This window comes from Glycine soja, chromosome 16, assembly GCF_004193775.1.
Source record: "Glycine soja cultivar W05 chromosome 16, ASM419377v2, whole genome shotgun sequence".
NCBI classification, from domain to species: Eukaryota; Viridiplantae; Streptophyta; class Magnoliopsida; order Fabales; family Fabaceae; genus Glycine; species Glycine soja.
The window spans coordinates 36,539,393-36,566,393 of NC_041017.1; the positions used below are offsets into that span (position 1 = coordinate 36,539,393).

The following is a 27,001-nucleotide window of genomic DNA, read 5'->3' on the forward strand; positions in this document are numbered from 1 at the left end:
CTGGCTATAACAATTACAGTCTACTGCATTTGGCTGTCTAGGAACAAGCTGATTTTTGAAGATTATCAATTTTCTGTAATAGAGGTTATTAGCAAGATTAAGTTTCTTATGTATATACAAGCGCACCTGTTGCATTTGTTTTAGCATCTTGATATAGGTCTTCTTGTATTAGGGAGACTTTTGATTTTCTTTAACTGCGGGGTATGCCCCGTTTATTATTGTATCATTTTGGGGGTTTAATATAATTTACATTTTTTTCCCAAAAAAAAAAAAAATTTGTTTTGATATGAAAATACAAATTATTGACACCACTCAAAATGGCAAAGGTAATTATGGACATAAAAGGTTTTTTTTTTTATTTTGAAATGTATTTTTCATATATTTAAAACAAATTAAAAATTAAGAAAGAAAAAAAAATATGATGGAAAATTATAATATTTCTAATACTAATCCACACACCTTTCTTAAGAATGTTGTGATGGACAGTTATTATGTAATTTCATCCTTTTGCTTATAAAAAGTAGCTAATTGTTGTAAATTAAAGTTAAACGCATCCTAAAAAGAAGTTAAACTAGCTATCACTCTTACCATGTACCTTAAGAATGTCATGACTAGCAATTATTATGTATTAATCCATAAAGGTTTAAGGTTTTGTTAAGAAGAAGGAGACAGTCAACTAAAACATTTTTAAAATTGATTTTTTTTTTACAAAACATTGTTTCATTACATCTTTTAAAGATATAAAATAAATAAAATCTAAAATATTTGCAAAGGCAATCATTTACTAATTAATATTTTCTGGAAACGGAAGAGAGCTTAAAAAATAAAATCAATAGCAAGACTCTAATTTTCTAGAATTCTAGAAACAATAGTTGGACTCAGTAACAGCAACAACGCAAACGTGTCGCTAGAGATGAAGCCACTACCACCAAAACATCAATTCCAAAAACACAAGCAATAGAGCAAGAATCTAATTTTCTGCACTCATAATAAGTTAAAATTATGAATTTTAAAACAATAGTTATAAAATTAACAAACTTACCGTATTTAATATTTTATAATGAAATAATAATAAAAATAATTTAAAATTTGAATTAAATTCATAATATAATATGTTTTTCTAATCATAAATGAGATTCTCACTCTTTTAATCTTTCATTTAGACATTTCCATGGTATTATAAATAATTGTTTCTATTTTTTATGGTATTATCATGATTTTTTTGGAGTAAATATTTTGTATTTATAGGGATCAAAGAAAATATTAGAGGAGGATTGATAACAATATATCCATCCTATTTAATTAATTAAGTTAGTTCCATGGTGAAGTAGAATTAATTCTATACATTATTATTCAAATACATTATTAGTATACTACCCTCTAAACACACAAGGGTACAAGGGTTCACTTCGTGGTTAAAGTTGGGATAGTTGCATAAGATTTTAGGTTAAAATCTTGTTGTTTTTATTATAAAAAACCAGTAGACTACCTGTACAATTTATTCATTTTCTTTTTCTCATATTATTATTATTATTATTATTATTTTAGTTATATAAGATTAATTCAGTGATATAAAATTTCACTGCATTTATATAAATAAAAATAATTGATAGTCATCCATTACCAACAAAATTAATTTCTGATGTAATACATAAAAAGACACTTGTGTACTCTAATTTAAGACCAAAAATGGTTATATAGTCACTATTGGTATAAAATGATTTTACATACTAATTAATCACAATTCACTTGATAAAACTCTTAAAATATTTATCTTAAAAAGTAAATAAATTTATCATAAGATAAATTATTATTAGATAACATAAAAAAAAAACACAGAATCTGGTGGTAACAATGAGTGTGAAGTGGGAGGGGATTTCATTAAACTAAATTAGAAGTCGGTGTTGGCGTCCGAGGAGCCTTCAATTTCAAAAAGTCTCAACCAAACAAAGCAGCAGCAACAAAACACAACAACAAAAGTTGGTGTTACTGTTTATTGTTGTTAGTGTTTGTGTTGAGTCTCTCAACTCTCATAAGAGGTCCCTCTTTGGAGTCCCATGGTTGCTCTCTCTTCCGCGGAGTTCAACCACTGCTCCAACGGCCTCTTTCTCTCTCTTCCCTTCCTCTCTCCTCAGACCCACCCTTTTCCACTTGTTAAGGTTTCTCTTTGCAGCAGGTGAGTTTTCTTCTTTGTGGTGGATCTGGCTGGGATGGTATGTTTTTTGGTGGACTTTGATGTGTTTGTGCTGTTTTCACTTGTTGTATTGTTTCTGTGCGGTTTTTCCTTCTGGGCTTGCGGTTTTGTCATTCTGGAGTTTATTGAGGATTGCTATGGAAGTGATTCGGGTTGGAATTTGCTGTTGGTGGCTTAAAAAATGTTTTTTTATTTGGTTTTTCAGTTGGGTGTGTGCTAGTTCTAGAAGAATCTGTCACTAGTTTTTTTTTTGTGTGAAATTTGAAGCTGGGGATGGTTGAATCTTCTAATTATTGTGACTTGTGATCTGGGTGTGTGATTGGGAGAGGGGGTTGTTAATGTTTGCTGTGAGCATGTTTAGTTTTTTATTTTCTTAGTATTGTGAAGGGTTTGATGTGAGTCTCATTGTTATTTTTTTCTGTAGATCAAGTGACTTGGGAGAAGGGAGAAAAGTGGTCCTGAGTTCTGACTGGTTCAGATTCATGGTATCGTGTGCCATATGGTGTGTGTTTTCTTTGTCAAATATAACGTCGTTAAGCTTGTTCAAAGATTTTGACTCTGAAATGGAAGGTTTTGTTGTGTAAGTGAGAAAAAACAAAGGTTGACCTTTGTTTTATTTTGGTGAAGAGGCTGGTTCTGTGTCTTGAACTGCAGGTTTAACAATTCAACAAGAGTATTCAACAAGAGTTTTGTTGAGGTAAGCAAATTGAGTAGTTACTTGTTATATTTCTTGGTTTGTTGAGGAGGGAGGGAATTGGTATGGCTGTTGCCAATAGCAACAGCAGCAATGAACCTTGTGCTTCATACAATTGTTACAAAGTAGCAGGCTTGACTGAGACCATATTGGACATAAGTCACATCTCTAATTTAAAGGATCGGTACATTCTCGGCGAGCAATTGGGTTGGGGACAGTTTGGTGTAATAAGGACATGTTCTGACAAGTTGACAGGAGAGGTTTTGGCCTGCAAATCAATTGCTAAAGATAGGTTGGTTACTTCGGATGATTTGAAGAGTGTCAAACTTGAGATAGAGATAATGGCTAGGCTATCCGGGCACCCCAATGTTGTGGATCTCAAGGCGGTTTATGAAGAGGAAGGTTTTGTTCACCTGGTGATGGAGCTTTGTGCTGGAGGGGAGCTGTTTCACAGATTAGAGAAGCATGGATGGTTTTCGGAATCTGATGCTAGGGTTCTCTTTAGGCACCTTATGCAGGTGGTTTTGTATTGTCATGAAAACGGGGTTGTTCACAGAGATTTGAAGCCTGAGAACATTCTCTTGGCAACAAGATCTTCCTCATCTCCTATTAAATTGGCAGATTTTGGGCTTGCAACCTACATCAAGCCTGGTACTTACTTTCTCTTCAATTTGCGTTTTATAATCTTTTTTTCAATTTTGGTTGCTCCTATGAATATGTGTGATGTTCATCTTCAAGTATTGGGATTTGTTTAAGCAGGTCAGAGTTTGCATGGGTTAGTTGGGAGTCCATTCTACATAGCTCCAGAGGTACTAGCTGGTGCATATAACCAGGCTGCTGATGTGTGGAGTGCTGGTGTTATTCTTTACATTCTGTTGAGTGGGATGCCTCCATTTTGGGGAAAGACTAAATCGCGAATTTTTGAAGCCGTTAAAGCTGCCTCCCTGAAGTTTCCATCGGAACCTTGGGATCGCATTTCTGAATCGGCTAAGGATTTGATCAGGGGAATGCTCTCCACAGACCCATCTCGAAGGCTCACTGCCCGAGAGGTTTTAGGTAAGCTTACTTCTTTTCTTCCCCTTGCTAATGCCTATCTGCCAAAGTTGTTTTATTTAGATTTCACATTGGAGTTAAGATAGCATTTTTGCCAAACAGGATAATAATGACCAATCGTTCAACTGATATATATATATATAGAGAGAGTATCATAAAATTGAACATAAAAAGATCATTAGGAATATGCTAATTATGCTTATTGAACCAATAATCTGAAAGTTCTGAACATTTAGATTATGACAAAGGGCTCAGCAATAAAGTTATGCCATAACACCAAAGAGAAATGCTGGCACCACACTCTCTAACTCCAAAAGCTATTAAAACTAATAGGTTTTATTTACTGTATGAAATCCATCATATTATGTCATTTATGGTGTGTGTTCAAATGAATATGTTTCTCTATTTTTTTTCTGAACTTTCCCCTTCTAGATCATTACTGGATGGAATGCAACCAAACAAATCCTGAACAGCTAAGTGAATGTAAAATCCGAAATTGTGAAGAATGGAATGCTGGTGGCAGCTCATTCTCTGCCTCTTTAATGTCCAGGAGTCAGGACATCAGTTTTGGTGCCAGCTCACCTACTTGTGACGCTCAATCACCTACATTCACTTGCAGATCATCATTTTCCTCTTTTTTGGTGGAACCAGTCACTCCATGTCTAGTTTCTGGTGGGTTTTCATTCAAGAGTGCAGGCGATTCCCCTGATTTGGAATTTTGTTCTCCCGTTCCCTCAATGCTTAGCTTTTCATTCCTCAGCCCCAGTTCTGTTGTTGAGCAAAAGAGTTGTAAATTAGAGTGCTCAGCTAACATGGCAGATGTAAATGCAATTGCTGGAGGTATGCTTAAAGCCTTTTATTTTCATCGTCTTTACTATTTCTTAGCTTCCTGGTCTGATCTTGTTTGCAATTTTATGCAGAAACAAACTTGGGAAAATTGCTTATGCTACAAGATTCTCCTCTTTGCGTTGGACGTGAGGTTAAAGAAACGGATCGCAAGCCTGTAGAGGCCAAAAGGGCAAGCGGAATGAATGGACATAAGGTATTGGGAATCCACAGCAAGAGAAACAGGACAATTGGACTAGGTGAGTGTGAGCAACTTGACCTTATGGTGACTGAATCAGTCATTCGTTGGTCATCATGCACTCAACTACCTACATCTTTGAGATCATCTCTTGTCTGCTAAGCGGATAGAAGACTTGACTTGTTAATCGGATTGCTTCATGCCGTGCCTAAATTGCAGCATACTTGACGCAAATTTTGCTCAGCTAACGCATTGTATATGTTTTCCTTATTTGCGTTGTTGTTAATGTTAACTGTCTTCTGGCTGGTGCAAAGTTTTGTTTAGTTTTGGTAGTGGCTTAATGGTGTGTCTGATTGAGAAGTGGTACTATCTAATTTCTCACTTTCTTGTTTTTCACTTTTTCTCCTCCTTTTTTCCGTCTCATGTTATTTGCCTTGAGTGTGAGTAAAAGCCTGACGGCATTCATTCAGCCTGGATTGTAAATGAAGTTGATCTTGATGTATGCTCCAGTTGTCTTAATCTGATGTATTCCAGTCATCTTGATGTATCAGTATCACTATCACTATTAGTGTGTGTTTGGTTTAGTATAACTGATATTTTTTATACTTTTATTTGTTAATTTTTTAGACAATTTTGTGTGGTTCAAAATGATCTAGCTTTTGTGCTTGTCTCCTTTCTGCATCAAAAGAAACTCTAACTAATACTAATCTTCTTGTTTAGTTTAATTTTGGATTTCAAAATGAAGTTACCTAGAATGCTTATAAGTCTTGTAAATTGTTATTTAATTATAAACCGGTAAGATTATTAATTTTGTAATATTTATTTTAAAAGTCGTATTTATATATTACGGTACAATTTATGATTTTTTTTATATATAAATAGTACTAGTAGTTTACTTATGAACTAAGCTGTACTTAGTAAATGCTGATATTTTTCGTGACAATTAATGAACTTAGGTTCTATCATTTCATTCATTTGTTGCTGTCCACATATTAACAAGTGTTGGGTTGCACCTGGCCCTTACATTTTGGTACAGTTTGTTTTTCGTCTTATTTTTCCTTTTTGTTGAAATCTGCGTTATGTCTAAATTTTATGGACAAGAAGAAGGATTCCCCTAGTAGTAGAATTAAATGTGTTGAGCCACTAAGCCAGCTGGTGATGGTTGTAATCAATTGTCCGTGACATCTCAACTCAACAATGATTAATCGTTGTAACCTGTACATAGCCACATGTGGGAGGGAAGAGGAGGGTGGGTAGGTTTGTCATCATTTGTTAGGCCAAAAGTCAATGCCACCTTTTGTAGTATATTATATTATAAATGGCATGTATTAAGGTCTCGATGGAAATGATTTTGATTTATGGCAACCATGACGACTTCGTGATTCCAACATCTTTTTCTTAATGTTATTTTCGTAGTCACGTTTTCATCTGTACGGGTATTTTTAGTATTTTATCGAACTTGATTTGTCTTTGTAATCTATCGTAGGCTTCTACATAAATAATTCATATGGGTTAGTGTTGCGAAAACGGTAGTAGTAAAATGGAGTTGAGGTGTTAGTTAGTGTTACTCTATAAGGCAGCTTGATTACTTTATTAACGACAAAATCTTCTTGGTGTATTGTAAGATATTTGAAATCCAAGATATAAATTCATTTATGAGTATGAATTAGAGATCATAGTTAGACTAAATTTTTTAATGAATATTTATAAATTTATTAGAAATGAGTAAAGCATTTTATCCATTAAATGAGTTTAAATTTGGACTCAAGTAATGATCTGTAAGAAATTGATGGTACTAGTATGAATTGCCACAGGTCTATTATAGAAGATTTTGTCATTGTTTTAGCGTGGTTTTCCTTCATGTATTGGAGAGTGGGAATGGACCTATAGAGACTACTCAAGTCAAAATTCAATTAAAATAATGTTATTAATGTATGAATAATGCATGTACGGTTGAGGTTGTCATAGGGTTTTTATAGAGAATGCTGATGGTGTATTCAGTGGTTCTTCATCTATAGTTTATTACTTCTCATCCAAAAAATTCGTTGAAGAAATTACAATGATAGTCTTTCATATGTAGGGCTTATGTTTGTAGAGGTTGCATATGATTCACAGCATTGGTTGTGTGATTTCAAAGATTGATAGTCATGCGACAACCACATTTAATTTATCCTTGAAGATTGTCATGTATAAAGGTAAGTCGAGTGGCTGGTGAGGGTACAGGAGCTAGTAATATGCCTAGTAGAGTTGTTTAGCCTTATTACACTTCAAGAACAATTATCATCCTTTAGAATTCCAAACATTAAAATTTATACTTGCTAACTTATCATTAACTTAATCAACAATTGTGGATATAAGCATTTAAATAATACATATATATGTTAATTTTATACTTGCTAAACTTATTGTTATCTACACATTTTTCCATATTTCATATTTCAACCACTATTAATACTGATAGTTCTTTTTTCTTTTTTTCTTCTTCTTTTTCTATCTTTCTATCACATATATAACCTATAAAATTTATACATTTTTTTCTTTCTTTCTAGTGTTAAGTGGTATTCCCTTTCCAGTTATATATAAATAAAAAAGCGATCTTATATACATGATTTAAGTAATTTTATCTTATTTAATATTATCATTTCTAAAATATTTTTTATTTAATTTTAATTCTATTTTCAATGACTCTTTTTTATTCATGATATCTAATTTCAGATATTTTAGAAATAATTTTATGTTTCATTTGAAATTAATAAAATTAAATGATGTTAATTAATTTTTTTAATCAGTATAAAATTAATTATTTTTGCCTATATATAAATTCAATGGAAGTATAAGAGTGCCTCACATCATTTTCTTTCAACTACTTTTAACTAAACCTTTGAGAAACTATAATTTTAATATATATAAATTAAAAAAAGAAAGAAAAAGAAAATTAGATTTCTAAAATGGGCACATTTACTTTGCATCAAATCATATGACTTGCAAAATTCTACAAATTATGAAAGAGAAAAAAGAAAAATGAAAGAACAAATTAAAGGTCTTGCACCACGAGTGTAAAGTACAAGACCAACTGTTTTGATAGTGAGGGCCTATTCAATATGGTGATGTGAAAGATGCTACTCCTCTAGCTAATAACACGACACAGCCATTAATAATGTTACATATGATACCGTCGTTTCTAGCCAGACAGGGAAACACCTCAAAGTTAATGTCTCCTTTGTCAAAAACTTCACACATGATTCTGTCCCTGGACCTCTTCTACCACATCTTTTGGGGACGACACGTAAATGAAATTGGGATATCCCTTAGTTTCTAATGCAACTTTTTATTTATTTATTTTAGGTATAATTTGATGCAAGTACCTCAAATATACAACTATTGTCCAATTCTTTTGGTGACATCCTATAGCATGAACAATAAGTTAGGCATTGGCCCCAGCTTCCCACTTTGCCCAATGATGTGACTTTTTTTTTATTATTTCAAAGAAAACTTTGATACATTATGAATACATGCTATGCTATAATTGCTTCTCAATATTCTCTTAACACAATGATGAATTTAATGCCAAGACTTTGGAGCAGACGTGTGGATGGCATAACAACATTTGCTTTTCAAAAGGTACTTTTAGGATGTGGGTATAACCGTAGTGGCAACTCTTTGTATATGTATTAACACAAAGATATATAGTTACATAATTATTGGATTTTATAATTTATACTTAAAATAATATCCGTGTTTGGGCTTTCAAAGATCCTCTAAGTCCAATATTGTAAAGATTGCTCATGGTAGATTACTAGATTATGAAGATGGCATATTAATCTGAGTTTATTTGCATGTGATAATCAGAGAATCTCATTACAATAGTTAATAAATATCAAATTTCCGAGTTTAATAGCATTTTCGACTTTAATGTTGATGCTCAATTACCCAATTGGTCAGTGAAACCACAGAAGAATATCCGAGCAATAATGCACTAGTACTAAAAAATAAGAGCTTTTGGCATATCATACACATGTCTAGGCTTCTTGGAGTAAATTATCATAATGCTACGGCTATATATATATATGTATACACACATTAGACAATTAAACAAGAGCCTGTAAAAAATTCATATCACCAAAAAGTTTATTCCTGCAATTAGCAGTACGTGTGTGATACTATAAAACGTTCATGAGGTAATAAAGAAGAAGAGATCTCATTTGTTTGCAGCTTAATTAGTTGCATAGAGAATATTCTCACCAATCTCATTCTCTGTTAGAACTTAAATAGAAGAAGAAAGTTCAACCCAAAAGACTAATCCATTAGGTGGGCCACAACACTTAAAATATTAGTTTATTTTATTGAATGTGAGACTTTTAATATTTTTATTCTCTTTAAGGACCAATATCTAAGATGATTTTCATTTTATTGACATTGATCCATGATAGTCGTCCTTTTATCTTTTACTGGTTTATTATTATTCGATTTGCAACTTAATTCAATCTATAGGTAACCTTTTTTGTGATTTAACTTTTAACCAAAACACCAATTGTTAGGATCTAAACACAAGAAAAAAATTTAACCCAAAAGGTTAGTCCATTAGATGGAAGAGTCTCAAGGCTTAAGTATCACATTAAGTAATTTATTCTACTTAATATGAGACTCCTACGTTGTTTCCACTCTCACCTTACATTACATGCTTTCTTGCATTATGGTTGGTGTTTAGGCTTAATTTACAGTATTGTGCTTGATGGAATGTGAAGTGCTGCAAAATCAATGATGCATGAGAACTCTTTTTGGTTTGTATGCTAGCTAAAAATGTTTATATATACTTTATATTTATATCATGCTTGGTCCATGTAAAGGACTACAGGATCATGCTGAAGGAAGGGTTACTAATGATTTATGAGCGTGGAAGAGAACGAGTGCCTGCTGACAAAATGTACTTATATACCATGTCTTTCTCCAAGTTGCAAATTTATAATATGTCAAAGTTAACAAAACTCCTTCATTTTTAATTTCATTTTTGTGTGTAATGACTACAGCCTACACGCACTAAAGTTAGAATTTAGAATTTGCTTATCCTATACATTATCAAGTTATGCACATTTTTTTAATCAAACCTATTTAATAGATTTGATGTGAGTTCCCATTTGATGCTTTACAAGTGGTGTCCCGACGTTGATGATGCAAAAATTGATAACATATTACATAGAGATTGGTCAGAACTTAATGGGTATCTAAAAAAAATACTACTGCCATAGGGAAAACAGTAATTATTTATCAAATGGGTTTGAGATATGAGAAGGGATATGTGTATTTATAGGCAAAATTTTGTGAGGATATATAGATGTCGCTATGAGTAACTTACTAACTAACCATATCCCATACAGCATGTTATTTATTATATTAAATTTAACAAAATTAAATAATAATATTACACAAATTACCATATATAACTAATTATGCTATTTTAAATAATATTACATAAATCGTTATATATATCAATTATGACTCGAACGCTATATAATAACGTATTTTTTTCACCAAATCTCATTCAATATCCATGCCTACAATTCTGTTGACCTACAGTATCTATATTATTACTGTTATTATATAATAAATTTCATCTTGAACTAATATTGACCGTTGATCAAAGCTTGAATTTGTCAATAACCGTTGATAGTTTTTTTATAATATCTATATTAATGAAGAATCAAATTACCCACATTAATACTATTTAATAATCAATTTTGATAATTAAAAATTAATATTGATTTTTTATATTAATTAATAACATGTTATTTATTATATAATTCTAATAATTAAATGTTAATTTTCTATAATTTTGTTATTAAGCAGTAACATTAAATTTTGGCTTATAAAAAAGGTAATAACACAAAATATTGTATTACTACTCATGAATTTTTATAAAAAAAATAGTTACATTAAAATATATTTCACGAAAAATAATAATTTAAAATGAATAGTCAAATTTAAATTTACTATTTTATTTTCAAATTTATATATTTCATATGGATATTACATTATTATTATTTGGAAAAATAATAAATCATGACAAATGTCAATAGATTTAGTATTTTTTAAAATAATACTTGCTCAAATCAAAATATAGTCTTTTTCTTCCATTTTAACGAATTCGCTGTATCCATTTCCCTTTTTTTTAAGTACACTTCCCTTATTAGTATAAATCCTCACTATACTCAAAATACCCCTATATCATCATTCAGGAAAGTAATTCCAAAATTGATATTTAATTTTTGTATTTTGAAAAGTATTTTCTGAAATATAAAAATTTTCAAAATGTACTTTCTGGAACACATAATTATAGTTTATGGAAAATATTTTATGGAATATAATTTTAATTTTGTATTTCGAAAACTACTTTTATAAGTAATTTATTTTAAAAGTACTTTCCTGAATTTAACGAAAAAACATGTTACATTTATTCCAAAATCCAAAAAAATGATAATTTCAATAAAGTGACAAACAAAAAAAAAATCATTCTAATGTGTCTATACTATACCATTTGAACCTCTAACCCAATTACACAACATGTGCAAATCATATCTTTGTAAGTATTTTTCCTAGTTTGTATCAAGATAATAAAGCTATTAGATATGTAAAACCAAGAAAATGAGGAAGAAATGAATGTTTTGTTGCCATGAAAGAAAATTGGAGTGAAAGAAAGGCAAGATTCTAATAAAAAGAGATGGGGAATGTTTTGTTGTCCTGGAAGGAGGACATGGTTAGGGGAAGGGGGAGTGTGCAATCGTGTGAAGGGAATAAGAAAGTTTGAGGTAAGACCCCCTTTTGTTTCTAATGACTTGTGGAATGATGACAATGAGTAGAATCTTATAATATTTGTCATCATACCTATGTTTTAAGAAAAAACACTCGTACCTGGTCCATACCTGCACAACAACAACTCTAATCCTCATTCTTGTACCTACTGAATACCTATATACCCATATGCGCAACCCCCTCAAATCTTCTTCTTTCTCTCACACGATCACACCACCCTCCCCCCACCAAACAATGCACTTCTTCTGGGACAACAAAACATTCCCCCTCTCTTTCATTAGAATCATTCCTTTGTTTCACTCCATTTTTTACTTCCATGGCAACAAAATATTCCTTCCTACCTCATATTTTTGGTTTAGTTATATAATAGATTTATCATCTTGCTACAAACTAAAAAAGTGCTTACAAGCTTTGAATCTTCATACATGGTTTGTATATGTTGTGTAAATTGGTTAGAGGTTTAAGTGATGGAGTATAGACACATTAAAATGCTTTATTTGCTTGTCATTTTTTTGAAATGATAATCCGTTTGGATTTTGGAACAAATGTAATATGTTTTTTTTTTCATAAATTCCAAAAAGTAATTTCCAGATTTTTTTGACTTCTAGAAACTACTTTCCAAACTACAAAATTAAAATTGTATTATGGAAAAGTATTTTCTATAACCTATAATTATGTGTTTAAGTACATTCCGAAATTATGTTTAAATTTTTGTATTTCAAAAAGTAATTTTGAAAATACAAAAAATTAAACATTAATTTTGAAATATACTTTCCTGAATAATGATATAAGGGTATTTTTGGTATAGTGAGTATTTATATAGTAAGGGGTGTGTACTTAGGGAAAATGGTGGTAGATATTGCAAGTGCCTTTTAACATAATTTAATTTTGGGCTCAATTTCTTTATTCAAAAAGACCATGTTTGGTAAAAAATAAATAAAAGAGGAGTATGGTCCAAACCAATTTTGAACATGAGCCTAAAATAGAGAACCCAAAAGCCGGGGTTCAAACTGCGGAGACAATTAATAGCAGTTTTTTTTTTGTATTTATACTTTTTACTTATAGATATTAGTCTAAAGATTATAATCGAATAGGGTTTAAAAAGTGTTTCATTTATAAAATGTTGCTGTATTTGTAGTTTTTACTTATTTAAGATATTAGTCTCATGATTATAATCGAAACGAGGAAAAAAGTTATGATGGTTGACATCTGCTTAAATGGATAATATTATAAATTAAATAAAACAATATTTAAATCATAACTTTATTAAAGTCAAAGGATTTACGCAGTTGTGTAAGATCTTGCATTTACATAAGTAGATATAATCTATTTAGCGAGATATTTATGATCTCTAATTTTTTTAAAAATCATAATTTTATTAGTAATTAAACTCAATATAATAAGAAATCATAAGGGAAAAAGAAAAAAAAAAATATCTCACTCCAATATAAAACTCACATGCCTTAATTTTGAAGTATCCAATTCGGGATACGGTAACAGACTAGGCTCTTAAAATAATAGAGACATTTATTGAGTTTTTAAATGAATTGAACTAATTAATATAGTAATAAATACAGAAATCTAAATGAATTAATTAGAAAAAAATAGTAGTAATTCAATTTGCCATAAAAGTTCTTTTCAATTTTGAAAAACAAAGAAGTCCAATGGACGATTTTGTTTGTTTTCTCTGCCTAATCCCATTAAAACTGCCAAGTGTTGATTGGCTATTGTACAAAGTCCAAACCTCATGAAAAGATAAGATTCATAGCCACAAACCAAACCAGCCTCATATTCTTGATTCTTTAGGTGGCTTCAGAGAGTGAGCTTATGGTTTTGGTAAATTCCATTTTGTTCATCAAGATACATTTCTAGAGTTCAACCTCTATTATCATTCAGCAAGCAAATCACACACACTATAGATGAGTTGCAAAATAAACTCCTTAAGCTCACCAATTCCATGCAAATTTTACACCAACAAACCAAAGCTTAGAAGAACAAACACCATCTTATTTTCCTTTCCCTCAAGTGAAAAACAGCAAAAAACCATTTCCACCAGCACAAGTGAAACCCCAACAACTGAGGCTTACACTGTTAGCTTCAAGACAGAAAAGGGTTGCAAGCTTGGCATTTCAAGGTATCCTGACTTTGAATATGATGCAGAAGGGGGAATGGGAACTGGAGTTGGTGCAAAGGTCACAGAGAATAATAATCCAGCCAACAATGACCTTCCTGTTTCATTTGATCTTGAAACTTTGTATATTCCACCACTAACAAGTTCTACCACCAAGTTTCTTGGTTTTCCATTGCCACCATTTTTGAAGATTGATATAGTTCCAGAGGCATTCCATGGAAGCATTAACCAAGAATCTGGCAAGGTAAAACATATAAGTTCTGGAGATTATGTTTCAACTTGAAAGGATTGTGCATCATGTGTACAACTACTAATTAGTGAGCCTGATAATATAATACCTTGGTAGCTTTTGTTTCAGCTTTTCTTCTGAGAAGTTAAGCCGAATGGAATTTTAGAAAAACTCTTAAAAAAAGTAACTTATTTTTAAGAATTTTAATTAGAAAGCATTGATAGTGTAAAGATTTTTATCATGTTACCCAATCATAAATTTCATGTATGAGTATGATAAAGTTGTTGATTTTTGTAATAATTACATTAAAAGTCATTTAATCTGTTGCCACTGTAAATAAAATTACACTTATAGTTCATAAAAATTAAACTCTATTTTTAATGAACAAAAGCACTCGAAATAGCTAGAGTTACTAAAAAAGCTAATTAGAGAAGCTTCTATTTTTAGTGAGAAGAAAAGTTGGGTCAAACATGGCCTTATTTTAACTTGTCATTAGGTGTCTCTCTAATTAGTTTAGTTCCATAACTACTCAATTGATAGTATGGTTGCCTTGGTTTTTTTAACCAGGTTGATCTTGAGTTCAAGGCCAAGTTCTTGTTTTCTGCCGGTAGTCTCTATAAGGCTCCCCCATTGATGGTGAAGACAGTGTTGACATCTGAAGAAACAAAGGGCACAATGAGGAGTGGAAGAGGCAAGAGATTGGATAAAGAGGGGAAGTGCAGACTGGTTGGTGTGGCAACAATTGACCCTATTGATGATTTCTTTATGAATTCCTTCCTTGGTCTCCCAACTGAGTGCCTTGCTGAGTTAAAGGCTGTAATCTCCATTTCTTCCTCATCTTAAGATCTCATAAAAAGATTTGGACATTTGTTGAAGCCTATTTATAGTCATTATACCCGAGTTGGAAAATCAATGTGAAATAGTACGAGATGATGCATTGTAGAGACTAGAGAGCAGTCTTAAAATTGGACTAGTTTACCCAATTCAGCCTTGTGGCCTGATAGCCATGTACACCACTTAGGTAAAGCAATTATAATGTACACTAAAAGTCTAAAAAGAACAATGAAGTACAGTACAGTAGCATTAGCATCCTTCAACTTTTGTTATCTCAGTGTGTTTATAACTATTTTTTCAAGGACTGATTCCGTGTATAAAGTTGAGATACTGAAAGATTGTCACACACATATATGAATGTTAAGAAAAATCCATACACTAATTGCTCCTGGAATGTTTGAGTTTAACCTCTATCATGTATTTGATGGTCTCTGCAAGGGAGAATAGCATAGGTTTGGGAGCTTGTTGACAAGATGCATGATAAAGGTCAATCTGCCAATGTAATCACCTACAATTCATTAATCAATGCATTATGCAAAAATCTTCATCTAGACCAAGCAATTTCATTATTCAAGAAAATGAAAGAGCATGGAATTCAGATAGATGTACCCTCATACACAATACTTATTGATGGACTATGCAAGGGTGGAAGACTTAGGAATGCACAAGAGATCTTTCAGCATCTTTTGATTAAAGGGATCATCTGAATATACAATGGGTTTTGTAAAGCGGGCTTGTTTGATGAAGCATTGGCCCTGCTGTCAAAAATGGAAGACAATGGTTGCATCTGAATATACAATTATTTGTGCTCTATTTGATAAAGATGAGAATGATAAGGCGGAGAAAATGATTGCTAGAGGCTTACTGTAGGAGTAAAACCAGTTGATATTCTTTTCAATTAATAAATAATTAGTTCATTCATAACAATTAGTCAACTGTTCATTTTAATGATTTATGTAGACTTTCCAAACCTACTCTCATTTGCTTGTATATACAAACATCTAAACACATTTATGATACTGACTTTGCTGGACCCTTTAAGCCATGGGAAGGCATTCGAAAGCAGTGGCTTAACTATGTAGAGACTGCCACGCATTCTCTTGAACACCCAAAACAAACTCTGGAGATCATGATCAAGTGGCAGCCACCTTCTCAAGGGTGGTTTAGCATAAACACTGATGACAAAGTCCAGGGTCAGGATGGTATAGTAGGCTGTGGAGGATTAATCAGAGACGCCAATGGACATGTTTGCGGCTTTGCAAAAACAAATAAGCTTGTGCTTGATCTTCATTGCGGAGCTTATGAAGGTCTTTGTATGGCACAAAATAGAGGCCTTACAGCCGTGGGACTCAAAATGGATGCCCAAACAGTGAGTCAGAGCTTGGAAAGAACACAGGAAGGATGTTCCTCTAGACGAGTTGTGTAGATGCAGTAGCCAATCATGCATTTATCGAGAAGACATTCAGTGTGTAGATGCAGTAGCCAATCAGTGTCCAAGCCTGATAGCACCAGCAGCAGAAGGAGCAAGGAAGACATCTCACGTAAAGCTGCATGCATGGCCCTTAGTCAAATGCGCAAGAGGTTGCCTCGAATCAAGGCATTTCATTTTCTTCCTCTCGCTCATAACAAAGCCTTAAACAGATTGTTGCAGACAGATTGGCAAGTTAGAATAAAGAACATTTATCGAGAAGAAGACAATCAGTGTGTAGATGCAGTATCCAATCATGCATATTTTATGGTATAAGGGTTCTTGATATTTGATCAATTACAGCTGATGTTATTGGACCTGCATCTCCACGTATTATTGCTTTGATGCTCTTCTTTTCGGCTTTGATGCAGTAGCCAATCATGCATAGTTTAGTGTTTGTACTTGTTAATAAATGCCAGGAGCCATGCTTGTGTCAGTGCAAATATCCATCTGGACAGAAAACTGAAGGAAGTGCTCCACTTCTTTATTCTGTATGGGGAGTGCTTATCACTTATTAGCTCTCTGTCATTTGTTATTTTCCTGCTTGGATCCTATCTCTATTGTTAGACAATGAAATGTGCGGATTTCCTTGTCAACATGCCCACGGTCTAGGGGCATGAGTCTGTTGGAATTGTAGATGACATTACATGGAATTAAATCTCTTAAGTAGGGGATAGGGTGGCTTTTGAATCTTGAATCAGTTGTCAAAGATTCAATTTCTGCAAAGATGGCTGCTAGAATCTCTGTCCCTTTGATGAAATCTTGAATAAGATAAAGTTTTTTAACACACAAGAGCCTTTCTATACAGTTAAATGCTTGATGAGAACTTTTTTTCTAAATTGAAGTGCATGAATAAAGGATGGAAAATTTGGCATGGAAAATTCATTCAACACGAGGTTCAATTTCAAATAAATTTGGCATGGAATAAGAAGATAATTTTTTTTTTTTTTTTTGTGAATCAAGGTATTTTGGCCGAAAGTTAAGGATAATATGAGGTATTGAAGAGACAAAGTTACCTATATTATATCATGTTAATTAAACATAAATATTTAAATTAAAATAATACACTGAAGACATAATTATTGAACTTGACTTAAATCGATCAGATTGACTCGTTGGTCCAAGAATTGAATATTCAACCCTGTCTGAGTCACTTATTAGATTGATTGTATGTGACTCAGTGCGACCTGGTCTCAAACCTGTAACTTGATCATTCGATTGACTCGTTCATGTTTTTTTTTTATTTTTTTTTTCTAGTTGAACAATATCACTTATATTAAAAAATTTAATTTATAACTTGTAGTTGTGTATTTATAGATTTGTTTATATTTTTTTTACTAAGCACAATTGCATCTTGAAATTTGACTGATAAACTTATTATCATTTTAAATTTTTTTTCTTGATTTATTTGTGTGTATATTAAATTCTAAGACTGTTTATATATATTAAGTTCTAACAAATATGTTCAAATATGTTGTATGTTGAAAATTTTAAATAAGTTTATAAGTATGCTTCTAAATACAATAATTGATACACACAATATTGTATAAATTTTAAATTTTTAAGTGTACAAGTTTTCATATTATAAAATTATTTAGATTTTTTTAAAGTATAAACCGAGTTATGGCACATAATTAATCAATGACTCACTGATTTTTAAAATATGTCCCCTGTATTTTTCACACACTACCAAACACGGGGTAAATTTTTAGATACGTAGAGTGGAGGGAAGGTAGGTAGGTGTTGAACGAACGAAGGACGCCACAAACGCAAAGGTTTATCTTCATCCTTCCTTTGCCCTAATTTCTTAATCCTTAGTTAGGTTCTTCGTTACAATTCCTTTCGTTCTTTTTTCTCGCAGTAACAGAGCTCCTTTCGACATTGAAGTTGTCCTTCGAAGCCCTTAAACTTAAACCCCATCATCACCTCATCTTTTAGAAGCAATGTCTTTGTCAACACTGAGATTAAGGTCTGCTCCCTCTCTCTCTGTCTCTTTGTTTCGGCATTCTCTTCTTTGTTATTCCCAAAGTGCATGTACAAGGGCAAGTGCAATGCTCCACTCTCAATCTCATTATAACAATCACAATGATCACAATGATGCTGTTGCCTTATTCAACCGCATGCTCCTTATGCGCCCTCCCCCACCCACCTTCCAATTTAACAACATTTTGAGTTCTCTTGTCAAGATGCAACGTTTCCCCACTGCCATTTCTCTTTCTAAACATTTGGATTTCAAAGGGATTACATCCGACCTTGTTACTCTGAACATCCTCATCAACTGTTTCTGCCATCTGGGTCAGATCACTCTTTCCTTTTCTGTATTGGCCACGATTCTCAAACGGGGTTATCACCCAGATGTAATAACCCTCACCACACTCATCAAAGGCCTCTGTCTTCGTGGGGAGGTTAAGAAAGCACTGAAATTTCACGATGATGTCGTTGCCCTAGAATTCCAGTTAGACCGAATTAGTTATGGGACATTAATCAATGGTTTGTGTAAAATAGGAGAAACAAAGGCTGCCATACAGTTGATGAGGAATCTGGAAGAACGCTCCATTAAGCCTGATGTGGTAATGTACAATATAATAATTGATAGCTTATGCAAGAATAAACTTGTAGGGGAAGCTTGTAATTTGTACTCTGAAATGAATGCGAAACAAATTTATCCTAATGTTGTCACCTACACGACTCTGATCTATGGCTTTTGCATCATGGGTTGTTTGATAGAAGCGGTTGCTTTGTTAAATGAAATGAAATTGAAAAACATCAACCCAGATGTCTATACCTTTAGCATATTGATTGATGCATTAGGTAAGGAAGGAAAGATGAAAGCAGCTAAAATAGTGTTGGCTGTAATGATGAAAGCATATGTAAAACCTGATGTTGTCACTTACAACAGTCTAGTGGATGGATACTTCTTGGTTAATGAAGTGAAACATGCAAAATATGTATTCAATTCTATGGCCCAAAGCGGAGTGACACCTGGTGTTCAGAGCTATACGATCATGATTGATGGGTTATGTAAGACAAAAATGGTAGATGAAGCTATTAGTCTCTTTGAAGAAATGAAACACAAAAATGTGATTCCTAATACAATAACTTTTAATTCTCTTATTGATGGTCTGTGTAAATCAGGGAGAATAGCTTATGTTTGGGATCTCGTCGATAAGATGCGTGATAGAAGTCAACTTGCAGATGTAATCACTTACAGTTCCTTGATAGATGCTTTGTGCAAAAACTGTCATCTAGACCAAGCAATTGCATTATTCAAGAAAATGATTACGCAGGAAATTCAGCCCGACATGTACACATACACAATACTTATTGATGGATTATGCAAGGGTGGAAGACTTAAGATTGCGCAAGAGGTTTTTCAGCATCTGTTGATTAAAGGCTATCATCTAGATATACGGACATATACTGTCATGATCAGTGGGTTTTGTAAAGCAGGCTTGTTTGATGAAGCATTGGCCCTACTGTCAAAAATGGAAGACAATGGTTGCATCCCTAATGCTATAACTTTTGACATAATTATTTGTGCTCTATTTGAAAAAGATGAGAATGATAAGGCAGAAAAACTTCTTCGTGAAATGATTGCTAGAGGCTTATTGTAGGAGTAAAACCAGGTGAGATTCTTTCCAATTAATAAATAATTAGTTCATTCATAACAAGTAGTCAATTGTTCATTTTAATGATTTATATAGACTTTCCAAACTCACTATCATCTGCTTGTATATACAAACCTCTAAATATGACTCAGCTTCTCTAATCTACCTATGGTCTTTGTTTTTGTCTTTTCCATTCCAAATTTTACTAATTTTCACTGCATGTGAGCTTTGGGTGAAAACTTGCAGTTAGTTAGTTTCTTCTCTTATTTTACTAGGATATTTTCCTATCATTCTCTACGTCTTTAACACTTAGCTCAACAAAAATTGTTGTTGTTTTGCGAAGGACCACTTCAATTTTTTCTTTTCACACTCTACCACTGATAGTATGAATAAAATATATGCCGCATTGCTTTGACATTATCTTATAGAACTACCATGAAATTCCTCACAAGGTATTTGATTTCTCTGTGTTAGAAGTAACATTTTGGGGTAATTAATTTATTATTGTTTATTTCAGGGGATGATGGGGATTCTATGGTGCCGATGCGCTAATGCAATTTCTGTGGTAGATGCAGACTGGTTAATCAGCAAAGATCACCAGTGTTTTATTTGTTAATAAATGTGATGCTAGGAGACTAACATTGAGGATTTGATGGTTAAATTTCACATATATTCAATAACCAGTAGATGTTTTCATTTTACAATCAAAATCATTGTAACGAGTTTCACTGAATTTTCCACTTTGCCCGGAATTTTTCTAGTCAATTATCATTGATGCATCCTGCTGATTTGTGCGTTAAACTACCAGGGTTTGTGAAATTGGGGGAAGTGGCTATCATTGAACTGCTTGTTGTTGGAGACATCTTGTCAATATCAATATTCCGTCCTGATGGAATCTTTTGGTTTTGCTGCCTCTCCATTAAACTCGGGTTCTCTTGCCACCAATAAGGTAAAATTTTTTAACTCGAGCTTCCTATGATGTTAAATGTTGCCTAAAGTGAGCTTATTTCTAAAATGAAGTACAGAAATAAGGGTATATATTTGCTTGATGTTCGATATACCCTTATTTGTAGCCCCAATTTGGGTGCATTAATTTGCTTTTACTTATACAAACTGTCATTACAAAACAGGCTGGGCTGATACGGGTGGTACCATGGAACACTTTGCAGCATTCAGTGACTTGTGCATTCATAGCTGTCCTATATAGAGACTACAAGCTGACATCTCAAACTAAAGCTCTATATTGTAGTAAAAATCAGCTGTATAATCCAGTAGATCTTGTAAATTATCCACTTCTTAGGTATTCGTGTTTTAGGAAATGGGATCAACAGTTTTCCATTCTTATCATAGGGAGTCAGAACTTTTGTCAATTACTGAATTGCAGATTTACTGTTTGGAACAAAGCTTATTTCGCAGTATTAGTGTGCTTATTTTATTTGTACATTATATATGCACTACGGTCAACTATTAAGGGCCAATTGTTACATCAGTGTTTCAATTTCAACTTGAATTTTGATAGAAATCTAAAGATATATATATGTTTGGCCTTTGTATTTTGGTGATTCTCATTATATAGGTGGCTTTGCCAAACTTTCAGTTTGGCCATTCTATCACCTGTTTATAATCTAACTTTCCCCCTCTGTATATATTGCATTTCTCTCTCTCTATTTGGAGCTGACTTCCATACACCAACTTAAGAATTGATGTTTGGATTGGAGTAAAAGTATAATTTGAGAAGCATATCACCCTTCTCTCTCACACAAGAAACATATCCCAGACCGATTTTACTGTCCAACATTTGGTAGGACATACAAGGTTGGGCCAGCAGTTGAAGAAGTGTGAAGGAAGGGAAGAAAGAGGTAGCATGTTCGAATTCTACCAAATAACATTTGTTAATAAAAATAAAATTGTCCAACATTCTGTGCCATTAGACTCAGCCATGGCCATGCATTGCTCTGCTGCTAGACAGCAGTATTGGGGCATGACAATGACTGAGGACAACAGAGCTTATATTTTAAATATATTAATATTAAATATGAGAATTGCTTTTCAATTAAAAAATAACAATTATATGATTAAATTTGTTAAGATACTCTGCAATATCTTAAAATTATTAATATAACAACATGCAAAAGAATCATTTTTCCTTACCGTTAAACTAACGATAAAATTATAATCTTATACTTTCATTTTAAATTACATATTGTTCAAATAATATAGGCATTTCTACACTACTCACTATTTCAAATAGGCCTAAAACACATTAGGCCAAAACCCATGCTGATGAAGATTAAACCTGTACTGAAGCAGCCCCATAAAATCATCATCAGGGAAGAATACATGGAATGACAAATAACGTGACCCAATTATATTTATTTTACAAATTACTATGTATTTATTTTTCAAGCTACATATCAGCTTGCATATAAGCTATTTATGAAATTATGAAGCCTCTTGCCCTAGCATTTTAGAAAGGATGAATAAAAAGACGGGTGATTATATTTCTGGTTTTTATAATAAACCATAGCAGTGTTGAAGACAGTCATTGAATTGATATCATCAAGGTACAATACAATGAAAATTTACCAATTGAAATGGAAACTGCGAGCATCAGAACACCCCAGAACGGGTGCCAGTTGTGGGGATAAAGAAAAAAGTATGAATATTGTTCCAATCACCTACAAGAACAAAGAAAACAGGAGAAGGCAATGATACAAACAAACATGAGGCATCAATCTGTCATGTCTCACACAAACTATTTACCATTTCCCCTCTGAAAAAGCACATCGGATTCTCTCGCATTTCGCTTTCTCCCAACCTCGCAACAGAGGCTTTGCTCTGTAAAAGCTGACACCAACCACCCCCCTTCACGCCATTCACGCCACTCTCCTCTGTGTTCCCACATTTTCTTCTTTCTCATCCCCTAATTGCAAGTGCAGCAATCACCAGGATGTTGTTGTCTTATTTATTGGCATTACCCCATACACCTGACCTTCATACTCTGAGCATCCTCATCAATTGTTTCTGGCATCTAAAGCTCACATCACTTTTGCTTTTTCTGAATTGGCCAACATTCTCGAGAGGGTTTATCACCCAGATGCAATAACCCTCACCACACTGCACTTTTTCACGACGAGGGGGTAGCTCAAGGGTTCCAGCTGAACAAATGGATTGTGTAAAACAGCAGTGTGCATATAATCTTTCTCTTCCTTTTTTGTCAACAAGGTCAGCGCTTCACCAAGTAAGTCCGAGTCCATTGATCATAAGAGTGTATATCTGGACATTTAAATGGTAATCTTATGCCGAGAGAACTTTTCAGCATCTTTTGATTAAATGTTACCATTTGAATGTCCAGATACGTACTCGGATGCGGACTTACTTGGTAACTTTTGAAATAATTATTTGTGTTCTCTTTGGAAAATATGAAAATGATAGAGACTCCTTCATGAAATGATTGCTAGAGGCTTATTGCAAGGGTAAAGTAGGTGAGATGCTTTCCAATTATTAATGAATAAAACTAGTTCATTCATAATCGTAACTACAAATAGTCAATTGTTCATTTTCCTGATTTATATAAACTTTCCAAACCTACTTTCATTTTCTTATGCATACAAACATGTGAAGATGACTCAACTTCACTATTATACTTAATGGTATTTCTGTTTCCTTTCCATTTTTGATTAATTTGCTTTGCATGTGGGCTTTTGGTGAAAATCTATAGTCAGTATAGTTTTTTCTCGGATTTTACTAACACTTAGTTCGACAACAATTTTTACAGCTTTGTCAGTGTCCACTTCAATTTTTTTGTCAGACTCTACCATTGATAGGATTTAAACTGTACACTGTATTTGCTTTAATAGTATCTTGTTGAACTACCTTCCTCACATGGTACTTTATTTTGTCCATGCTAGGCGTAACAGTCTGGGTTTATTAATTTATTTCTGTTTATTTGAGGGGATTGTGAGATTCTAATGTGCAGCTAGAGGATGCATAGGATTCACAGCATTGGTGGTGTGGTTTCAAAGAAATTACCATAAACAGGGATTAGCCCTGACATCTTTACCTTTAGCATCCTCATGAAGGTTTGCTGCCACCTTACTTAGATCAAACGGTGTTTGTTCTATGCTGGGTAGTATTTTTAAGAGGGGTTATCATCCTATCCATTAGGATCACCACACTTGTGACGAATCTCTTTTTTCGTGGGAATGTTGAAGAAGAATTGTAAGTTCGTGATAGTGGGTTAGCTCAAGGATCTCACATGATCCAGGTGGAATTGATCAGGTGGAATCCTTGGATCATGTGATATCCTTGAGCTAATACACTATCATGAAGGCTTCTTTAACATTTCCAGGAAGAAAGAAGCCCTTCATGAGTGTGGTGATGGTAATGGTGATAACCCCAGAAAAAACAGCATTGATCTGAGAAGGGTGACCGTAAGCATTTACGAGGATGAGTGAAGATATCAGGGCTAATCCCTTGTTGACTGTAATGGTTGAAAAGGGGAATCACAGTGGGATAGTGCTTCATCTTCACGTGAGAACTGAGAAGACTGTTAAAGTGGATGATAGGAGGGGGAGATCGCTTAAAAAGCATGCGGTTGAACAAGGCAACAACATGATGGTTATCAAGGTGATTGTCAGTTTAAGACTGAGAATGAGAATGAAGAAAACGTGGAAACACAGAGAGGGAGGGAAGAAACCTGAAGAAGGAAGACACTGTGACGGGCCAGGCCGGAAATGGAAAGAGTGTGGTGTGGGCTTTATGGCAAAAGGTATGCAGTAAACAAAAGGAGGGTGTGGTGGGGTTTATCAACTTGAAATGATGTGGGTGATGGAACTATGGAAAGGTCAGAACCTGATACCTGCTTTCTTTTTGAAAAGATAATCAACTTTTATAAATTTGTGATAAAAATAACAATAATAAATTCTTTAACAAAATTATATTACTAGAGATTGTAATTAGATATTATTATTCAGGTTTAAATAATAACCCGCCATTTGATTCATGTTTTTAACATTCAGAAATTATTAAATATTGATTTTCATACATGATTATATTGTGTTAGTTTCTAGTGATTATTAGTGACTTCTCTATTGCTAGTAGTACCCTGAGTCATGCTTCACGCTTATGTGTAATTGCCTCTTCTCACTTCTAATCATCTCTCGCATTTTGCCATGTATTTTGATAGTAATAGTGTCATGGTCACTAAAATACAGGAGGCCGACACACCTCATGCATAAGGACAGCTCAAGAAAAGTACAAGCATCCAGGATATTCTCACAGATTTTGTTACTAACAAATTCACAAATTCTGTTATTTGCAATTCGTGCATCCATTCTTTACTCTTCACTATTTTCTATTAAACCATAAATAGTTGCCTTTTCTGGTACATGATAATTGGGAAGTAAAAATTTTAACTTTTCTTGGTGAGTCTCATTTCTGATAAATCAAGATGATAGGAATGCTCAGTAAGAATCTGGTAGACACTTGCTATGACTTGGCCAGCTCTTGCATTTCCTCCAATTATACACTTAATCCTTTGTGAATTGTGCATCAATTCTAGATTCTGCTGCAACAATAATAGTAAACCTGACTTGGCTCGACAGCATGTTCAATTTCAAAGAACTTATATAGCCGTTATAAATTGACAATAACAAGTTTATTTCTATATTGAATTCTTTTGAACCTGTAAATTGGTTTGTATATTAATCCAAAGATCACTTTTATTGAAAATTAGCACATAATCAGAATTTACTCATACTAATATAAGTCCTAAATTTTGATTGGATACTTCAGTTTTTGCCTTTACATTAGTAATAGACTAATAGTAAATAGTAATATGTCATTGTAATGTCTAGACTCTAGAGGCTTTTAACTTGTCTCTGATTAGATGCTTCTTACAAGCTATTTTCCCAAATTACATTGTACTGGCTTGACATTGTGATTGTTGCAGAGCTTGACAGGGCATAATATCAGTTGGAGAGGGTTCAGACTTTACTGGTGTCCCAAGAAAATTCTGGCAGTAAATGACACTTCACACATGAGCGCTTCAGACTTGGCATCCATGTGCTTCAGACTTGCAATTGTTGAGGTAAGAAGTTTTTTTTTTTTTTTTTTAAACTTCCTTTCTTCTGTTAGACAACAATTGATTCAATCATGGGCCAAATCAACTTTGACTCTCTGACAATGGTTGCCTAATAAGATTTGATTATTTCTAAACTGGGGCATGAACTAACCCTTGGATAGAAATTTGATTTTAATTAACATAAAACAGTGACATTGAAAATAAGCCTAATAACATCTACATATTCATGTCATGTTTTATCATGCAAGTAACTACTCGTCTATGTAACTTCTTGCAGATTGAAAAAATGCTATCAGCCAAGAAGAAGTCACTATATTGTACCAGTGAACCTGGAAGGTAACCAATCAGGTTTTGCTGTCTGAGGCTGGATCCTCCATTATAGTATCCCAAACTGTTGAAGTTCCACGCACATTGAAGTTTGATATATAGTTTTTAAATACATCTTGTATTTGCTTTTCTGGTAAGAGACATGGGTAAAAAGAGTTAAAGTTTAATTTAGTCATCAATTCAATTTTAATAAAAATAGAGTTGTATGTAATTGTAAAGTAATTTTGTATGATTTGATTCGTTTATGGATAGAGTAATGTGTCTCGGGAAATTAATTCATTAGAGCTGTTACGTGAAAGTTTATGGTGATGAACAGGGGATTTAACATCCTCTCCCAAAACATCCGTTTCTAATTTCTCATTTTTGTGTTGAAAGTTTCTCTCTAGGCCCTAAATGAGTTTTGCTAAAAGAATATGATTAATGGTGTTTTTTGTTTTTCTTTCCTAGTGTCATTGCTGGTTTTTGCCTGATTTTTAAAACTCATAATTTTGGTTCCTACATTTTGTAATCCATCATCATTCTGACCAAAATGCCGGTTAGAAAGATC

At 33.2% G+C, this 27,001-nt stretch overlaps 4 protein-coding genes and 1 long non-coding RNA gene across 7 annotated transcripts; all 5 read left to right on the forward strand.

Annotated features, from left to right (window-relative positions):
* Positions 1-1,909: 1,909 nt before the first annotated feature.
* LOC114390581 (calcium-dependent protein kinase 26-like) lies at positions 1,910-5,570 on the forward strand. Its single transcript, XM_028351364.1, has 5 exons — positions 1,910-2,176; positions 2,619-3,539; positions 3,648-3,944; positions 4,374-4,781; positions 4,862-5,570. Exons 2-5 carry the CDS (start codon positions 2,954-2,956, stop codon positions 5,125-5,127), a joined length of 1,557 nt encoding a protein of 518 aa, XP_028207165.1. The 5' UTR covers positions 1,910-2,176; positions 2,619-2,953; the 3' UTR covers positions 5,128-5,570.
* A 7,955-nt stretch (positions 5,571-13,525) lies between these two features.
* Positions 13,526-15,348, forward strand: LOC114390743. Its single transcript, XM_028351615.1, has 2 exons — positions 13,526-14,147; positions 14,700-15,348. The coding sequence occupies exons 1-2, from the start codon at positions 13,692-13,694 to the stop codon at positions 14,973-14,975; spliced, it is 732 nt and encodes a 243-aa protein (XP_028207416.1). The 5' UTR covers positions 13,526-13,691; the 3' UTR covers positions 14,976-15,348.
* A 332-nt stretch (positions 15,349-15,680) lies between these two features.
* On the forward strand, positions 15,681-16,392 carry LOC114390034. The gene is made up of 2 exons (XM_028350720.1): positions 15,681-15,832; positions 15,927-16,392. The coding sequence occupies exons 1-2, from the start codon at positions 15,681-15,683 to the stop codon at positions 16,390-16,392; spliced, it is 618 nt and encodes a 205-aa protein (XP_028206521.1).
* Positions 16,393-18,122: 1,730 nt separating this feature from the next.
* LOC114390742 (pentatricopeptide repeat-containing protein At1g62930, chloroplastic-like) lies at positions 18,123-21,549 on the forward strand. 2 transcript variants are annotated; one of them, XM_028351614.1, is made up of 5 exons: positions 18,123-18,209; positions 18,296-20,060; positions 20,560-20,757; positions 20,851-20,991; positions 21,173-21,549. In XM_028351614.1, exon 2 carries the CDS (start codon positions 18,378-18,380, stop codon positions 20,046-20,048), a length of 1,671 nt encoding a protein of 556 aa, XP_028207415.1. In that variant the 5' UTR covers positions 18,123-18,209; positions 18,296-18,377; the 3' UTR covers positions 20,049-20,060; positions 20,560-20,757; positions 20,851-20,991; positions 21,173-21,549. The 2 variants fall into 2 exon arrangements, with proteins under 2 accessions (XP_028207415.1, XP_028207414.1); XM_028351613.1 differs by having other exon boundaries at positions 20,560-20,991.
* Positions 21,550-22,622: 1,073 nt separating this feature from the next.
* On the forward strand, positions 22,623-26,703 carry LOC114391267. Of its 2 annotated transcripts, XR_003662084.1 has the most exons (4): positions 22,623-23,283; positions 23,997-24,888; positions 25,996-26,133; positions 26,405-26,703. It is a non-coding gene; the product is annotated as an uncharacterized LOC114391267 (long non-coding RNA). The 2 variants fall into 2 exon arrangements; XR_003662083.1 differs by having other exon boundaries at positions 22,633-24,888.
* Positions 26,704-27,001: the final 298 nt, after the last annotated feature.

Bases quoted from the DNA above. Each gene is read 5' to 3' on its own strand.
- LOC114390581 (XM_028351364.1), top strand. From the start codon at position 2,954: ATGGCTGTTGCCAATAGCAACAGCAGCAATGAACCTTGTGCTTCATAC. The intron at 3,540-3,647 runs GTACTTACTTTC...TTGTTTAAGCAG, and splicing joins TGCAACCTACATCAAGCCTG to GTCAGAGTTTGCATGGGTTA. The intron at 4,782-4,861 runs GTATGCTTAAAG...AATTTTATGCAG, and splicing joins TGTAAATGCAATTGCTGGAG to AAACAAACTTGGGAAAATTG.
- LOC114390743 (XM_028351615.1), top strand. From the start codon at position 13,692: ATGAGTTGCAAAATAAACTCCTTAAGCTCACCAATTCCATGCAAATTT. The intron at 14,148-14,699 runs GTAAAACATATA...TTTTTTAACCAG, and splicing joins TTAACCAAGAATCTGGCAAG to GTTGATCTTGAGTTCAAGGC.
- LOC114390034 (XM_028350720.1), top strand. From the start codon at position 15,681: ATGGGTTTTGTAAAGCGGGCTTGTTTGATGAAGCATTGGCCCTGCTGT. The intron at 15,833-15,926 runs GTAGGAGTAAAA...TGATTTATGTAG, and splicing joins ATGATTGCTAGAGGCTTACT to ACTTTCCAAACCTACTCTCA.
- LOC114390742 (XM_028351613.1), top strand. From the start codon at position 18,378: ATGTCTTTGTCAACACTGAGATTAAGGTCTGCTCCCTCTCTCTCTGTC.